Consider the following 6,623-nt stretch of genomic DNA (forward strand, 5'->3'; position numbering starts at 1 on the left):
CTAATTCTTTATGATGCGAATCTGGAGAAAAAAAATTCTTAGGCTCATCCTAGAGGTAGACCACTTTATTTATCCCCTTTTATTTTAATTAATAAAACTATGAAATCTAATTCTATATTTAAATAGAAATATAAAATAGAAATTTTAAATTAAACTAATAAAACAAATTAAAAAATATAACATTATTAACAAATGAAACCCAACCTTAAATTTTATATAAAACAAAAACCTTAATAATTATATATTCTTAATTTGTTTTATTTATTTATTTTAGTTTTTAATGGATGAATATTCTAAAATAACATAACTTTTTTTTTCAAAATCCTAAATTTAAAACTCTAAAAATATTACAAATAATTATGTAAAAATATTTGTTTATCCAAAATTAATTTAAAATAAATTAAAAATTTAATATATGTGGGGTCATTATTTTCAAATTAGGATTTAGTTTTTTCTATTAAAAATATTTTAATATAATATTAGTTATTATATTTTTATTGGTTAAAATATGAGGGATAAATAAAAGAGTTCACCCCTAAGAATGAACCCAAGAATTATTCAGAAACTAATGGGATTGCTTCATATAATAAAAAATTGCCTCTATATTTTCTAATATCTCACTATTATTAAATTGACGGGATGAAGAAATATATTCTCTCCGTTTTACAAAGAGTGTGATTTTAAGGTTTTATTTTTGTTTCACAAAGAGTGTTATTTTATATTTTCAGTGCGGAATTTAAAACAATATTCTAGTTTTAATCTTATTAATTTAATATATTAACTTAAAAAAAACATTATTTAATATATTAATAAAGGATAAAGTAATATTTTTAATAGTTTTGGGAATGACATTTTTGTGAAACAGAGGGAGTATCACATAAAAAAAGTCTTATACATCCTCTTTTGTGGAGCTAAATATTTGTCTTTTTAGTTTAAGTAAATTGTATAATATTTTCTAAAACGAGTTTAGATGAATAATTTTATTGACATTCCTTGCTATATAAATGGAAACACTAATGGTGGTTAACCTTAACTAATCAAGATTTGATGTTAATTAAATTGGTATCTAATTTGGTCAAGTTAGTGTGGTTTTTGGCTTACGAAAACGCGTAAGTATTAACAATCAAATAACCTAGAAAAATGCATTGTCCAAAGTCTTTCTTTTTATTTCTCTAAGCTCTGTAGAACTTAAATAATAGTACTCTTAAGATTAGATTTATATCAGTTGACCTTAGCCTACTTAATACTAGTACTATATTTATCTGGTGTTCAAGTTGGATATCGGTTGGATTTTGGTTCAGTTTATTTTGATTTTGTAGCTTTTTTTTGGTTAACAAAAAACTTAAACTATTATTTACTGGTTTAGTTTGGATAGTCTCGGTTTTTTTAACTTATTCAGTTATATTCCGAAAATACGAACTATGTTCTTTAATTTTAAATTACGTGGTTTCGATTATTCTACATAGAAAATTAGAAATCATAACTAAGAAAACTTCAAAATGACTAAAATTTAAAAAAGAAAAAGATAGCCCATCTATTCTATTAAAACAGAAACACTTTGAGTGTTTGTTTCTAAACACATCTAAAATTTTTTAAAATTTTATATTTTATATTATATTAAATTTCGAAAATTGATTATTAATTTAGATATTGTTAGATTTCTTTAAATATAGGTTATATTTAATTTAAATTTTTTTTTAATTAATTTTAATTACAAAAATTTATATTCAATTTAATTTAAAATTAAAAAATATAAATAATTTTATTATGAAAGTTTAGATAATAATTTTAGTTACTTGAGAATTATTTGAATACATATTAGATTTAATTTAAAATTTTTAATTTAAATAAATTTTTTATAATAACACAAATGGTAAATGAATATTTTATTGTATTTAATCATAATCAATCGGTTTAAAGTATAAAATATTCAATATTGGTAATCATAATCAATCGGTTTAAAGTATAAAATATTCAATATTGATAAATATTTATATAATACAATAATATGATGGAGCAAGTTAGAGTTATGAATTTATAATTACAGTTTTATTTGGATTAGTTTGTCAAAATATATAAAATATTAAAAATTAATTTGAGATAATTAAACAGGTAGGTTATCCAATTCATAGATATGTAGATTGTTTATGTGTAAATCTAAATTTACATAATACCAAAATTCATAATTAACATTAGATCAATATATACTTAATTAACTCATATCCTTATTCTACTAATATATAAATTTATACTATTCAAAGTTAAAATATGATAACAAAATTCTTGATTTAAAAAGAAATAAATAAATAAAATAAAATTTTATTAAAAAATTATATTAGAAATAAAAATGAAAAATTCCCGTGTGGATGCACGGGATTAGAATCTAGTTCCTAATAAAACCAACGAAACTCTACGATTCGGAATGAATGAAAGTCAAAGAAGAAAAAAAAAGCAGTAAAACACTTGTCTTTAACAGCAAATAAATCATTACTTTGAATCAAAACTTAAAATTTCACAATAATACCAACAATGAAAAACCAAAACTATGGAAGCAAATTTATTTGACTCTCTCATGGTTGCTATCCATCAGTAATGTATATTATACTAGAATTTAAAGTTAATTCGATCCATTTTTTTTGGCTTAATCAGTTTATATCCAAATCATATCTTCCTATTGTTATAAAAAAATCGAATTCATTCTGTTTATATAGTGCAACCAAAACCAAACCATTTTGCTTTAGTTTGGTTTTGCCGGATGGATCACATCCTATATCTTGGTCGTAACAAATACATAAAAAAGAATAATATTTCTTCTGTTCCAAATTGTTTGATAGTTTATAAGATTTTTTTTTGTTTAGAATTATTTGATGTTCACATTTTTCAATATAAAATTTAATGAATTTTTATTGTTTTTTGATTTTTTATATTTTGTAAATTATTTTTTATTGACTAAATTATATTTAAATGAATTATAAATAATATTTTTAGAATAGAAAAAATAAAAATTAAATAAATTCTTAATCTATGTGCAAAAACTTTAAATATTAAATAATCAAATAATTTTAAACAGAAAGAATATTAATCAATACATTATCCAAAGTCTTTCTTTTTTATTTCCGCAGCTGACAGCTCAGATGCTTGTATAATATTGTCTTTATCTTAGACGTGGTTCATGGATAGAAGTCGTCGTTGTAAATTCAAGCGTTCCTTAATGTGAACAGCAATTAAAATAGTTTTCTAATTGTTTATGATGCGAATCTCAAAAACATTTATGGTTTTTAGAACTACGAGATTTGTAAACAGAAGAATATAAGAATAGTTTTCTTTAGGCAAGTTTAGTCTGACTTTTTTTGGCATTTCTTAAATAGAAACAAATGAACTGCCGTTTCTACAAAACTAGAAGCAAATGGAAAAATAAAACGCGATTGAATAAACCATCAAGAAGACAAAGTTTATTTGCAAAAAAAAAATTGAAAAAAAAAATCTAATATATTATCTAAATTTGTTTAATATAATTTCAGCATCAGCAGAAAATCAGATTAATATTCAGCGCATGTATAAATACAAGGTATTTTGCAACAAAAATATCGATAGCGAACAACAATAATTGCAATCACACTAGAAAAAAGTCAATTCTCATATCAACCACGTCCAAGATAAATTATTCAACCACAAAAAACCCAAAATTATTTATATCATTTCTTTTGTCATCAATTAGTTTATATCATTTAGTCTTTGTAAGTTCGTTATTTTTTTTTTTAAGTATTTGTCTCCACCAATTGTAAAACAAAAACAAAAGAAACTAAATAATTATTATATTTGAGATAAACTATTTAATTTTGAGAATGTTTTTTAAATGCTCGTAAAGAATATAATTTTAAAATGTAACTTATGACGGAAGTTTATAAAGTTTCCACTATGAAAGTCTATGACCTTACAAAAACTTATAAAAATGTATAAACATTTAACACGCTTAATAAATTCTTATAAACTTTAATAAACAGTTTTATAACACTATTTATACAAGTTTATAAATCTTTTAATTTTTTTGTCAACTAATTTTAATTAATTTAAACAACCTTATGTACACGTATTAAAAATGTTTTAGATAAACAAAAATATTATACAAAAATGGTATTATAAAAGTGGTATCCCTACCAGCAAGACAAAGTCTTTAAGTACAATTCAGTCTTATAAATAATCTTATAAATAACTGAGACCATATAATACCTCTTAGAATCATCAAAACATCTTGGAGATCACAAAAACACTCTTAAAAACTAAATCATTAAGCGTTCAGCTTCTTTTCACTGCACATCTAGCATGTCAATAGAGGTATTAAATCACCACCACCCGCTTCGACCTGCACCATGGTTTAGTCATGGTTTATGTGGAGGGTGTAAGAAAACTGGCCACATCTACAATGGCTACCGCTGCGCTGACTCCGAATGTCATGATTTTTTGTACCACAAAGAATGCGCTGAGGCATCTCCAGTGATTAACCACCCTTCCCACCCGAAACATCCTCTCCATTTGGAGAAATATTTCGGGAGAAGCAAATGTCCGATATGTGGAAGTGGAACTGGAACATACCATTTGAGCAACGTTGGGTATAGTTGTTCACAGTGTATTTTCTACATCGATTTGGAATGTTCTAGGAAATCACAACCGCCTTATTTTATTCAAGCTAAGTCCCATAAGCACACACTCGTCCTCCTTACCAAAAAAATAGAATCAGGCCAATGTGAGGTATGTAGGAAGACAGTGGTTGGTAAAAACCCTTATGCTTGTTTTTTGTGCAAGGTGTTCTTCCATTTGGACTGTGTCCACCTCTCACCAGAGGTAAACCATCATTCTCACCCTAACCACCCTCTTGCATTACTCACAACTGGAGCACCCGATTACACCGACAACACGTGTATCCTTTGCGGTCGGGATTTGGAAGAGGCTCTTCGTCATTGTTCCATATGTAACTTTAGCATATGCTTTGATTGCGCAAAAGATCCGCCTCCTCCTGCTCTTCTAGAACTCAAGACTCATGAGCATCAACTCATCCTCCTTCCCAGGCAGATTTCATTTACTTGTAATGCATGCGGGATGCAAGGTGACAGGAGTCCTTATTATTGTACTCAATGCAACTTCATGGTCCATAGAGATTGTATCGGTCTACCTCATGTCATAAACATCAACCGTCATGATCATCGCATCTCACGCACTAACTATCTTAGTCCTGGAGTTTGGAGTTGTGGAGTTTGTCGTCAAAGTGTTAATCGGTTTTGTGGGGCTTACTCTTGCTCAGTTTGCTCTAGTTATGTTGTACATTCACAGTGTGCTACAAGACATGATGTATGGGATGGAGTGGAGCTTGAAGGGATACCTGAAGAAGCAGAAGATATTATGCCATTCAAAGTGGTGGGTGATAACTTGATACGACATTTCAGTCATGAACACAATCTAAGACTTGGCGAGGAGCACAATACACGTCATGATGAAAGAAAGCGATGTCAAGCTTGTATTCGCCCTATCTACCCTGGTCCAGTCTACAGCTGTGAGCGATGCAATTTCTTTCTCCATGAAGTATGTGCCAATCTTCATCTCAAGAAAAGGCTCGTGTTTCACAACAACCCATTCAAACTTAAAGTTATGGGAGCTCCCGTGGTTCTTAGTTGTGGCGCTTGTAAAGGAGGCTTCCATGGGTTCTCGTACCGGTCTCCTAACTTTTTGGAGCTAGATGTTCGATGCAGTTTGGTTTCCGAACCGTATGTCTATGAGGGGCACTTGCATCCCTTATACTTTGGTAACAAAGGAGCTTCAAAATGTGAGGCATGTGACGAAGTCATCGAAGGAATCGCGTTATATTGTGATGATTGTAATTTCGTGTTGGGCTTCTGTTGTGCTGTTTTACCAAAAACAGTAAGGCACAAATGTGATGATCATCCTCTCTTCCTATCTTATGGCGAAAAAGCAAGCGGCAAATATTGGTGTGACATTTGTGAGGAAGAAACAGATTCAAAGAAATGGTTCTACACATGCGCTGATTGTGGGGTCACTTTGCATATTAAGTGTGTGCTCGGAGATTTCTTAAATCTCATGCCGGGAACTATATTTGAAGAAAGGCGATATAGCATGATAGTGGTCGTTAACGATCGTAGTTTTCGACCATTCTGCGGCCACTGTAAGATGCGCTGCAAATGCACCATCATTGTAAAGGTTCGTAGTCCCTTCAATGTATTCATGTGTTCCTATGACTGCTTATACACTTATCTTATTGAAAAAAATGCTATATTCTATTCATAGCTGTACGTATTGTTTTATCCAATATCACTTTTTATGCTTAAGATTTCAAACGTAAAGACTACCATCATGAGATGTATTTGTATTGATCATCGTGATCTAAATTCTAATAATAAATTGAGGTTATTTACTTCGTCCGCTAGCAACGTCATATGATTTTGTTTTGACAATTTCACATTAAAAGTTAAGTTTACAATTGATCGAAATATTTGTCCAATCTCTTCAACAATAAAAGCTTGTTGCGTGGCGTTAGAACCTAGCGAGAGTTTATAGAGGCCATTAAAAGCTTATGTGATGCGTCATTGAACAAGGAAAGTTGGGGAGAACAA

The 6,623-nt window shown here is 28.7% G+C and overlaps 1 protein-coding gene across 1 annotated transcript; it reads left to right on the plus strand.

The window, feature by feature from the left end:
- The first annotated feature begins 4,323 nt into the window (after positions 1–4,323).
- On the plus strand, positions 4,324–6,297 carry LOC18018049. Its single transcript, XM_006401986.1, has one exon. It carries the CDS (start codon positions 4,324–4,326, stop codon positions 6,295–6,297), a length of 1,974 nt encoding a protein of 657 aa, XP_006402049.1.
- The last annotated feature ends 326 nt before the right edge of the window (positions 6,298–6,623 follow it).

This window comes from Eutrema salsugineum, unplaced genomic scaffold (genome assembly GCF_000478725.1).
Source record: "Eutrema salsugineum unplaced genomic scaffold, Eutsalg1_0 scaffold_2, whole genome shotgun sequence".
Classification (NCBI taxonomy): domain Eukaryota; kingdom Viridiplantae; phylum Streptophyta; class Magnoliopsida; order Brassicales; family Brassicaceae; genus Eutrema; species Eutrema salsugineum.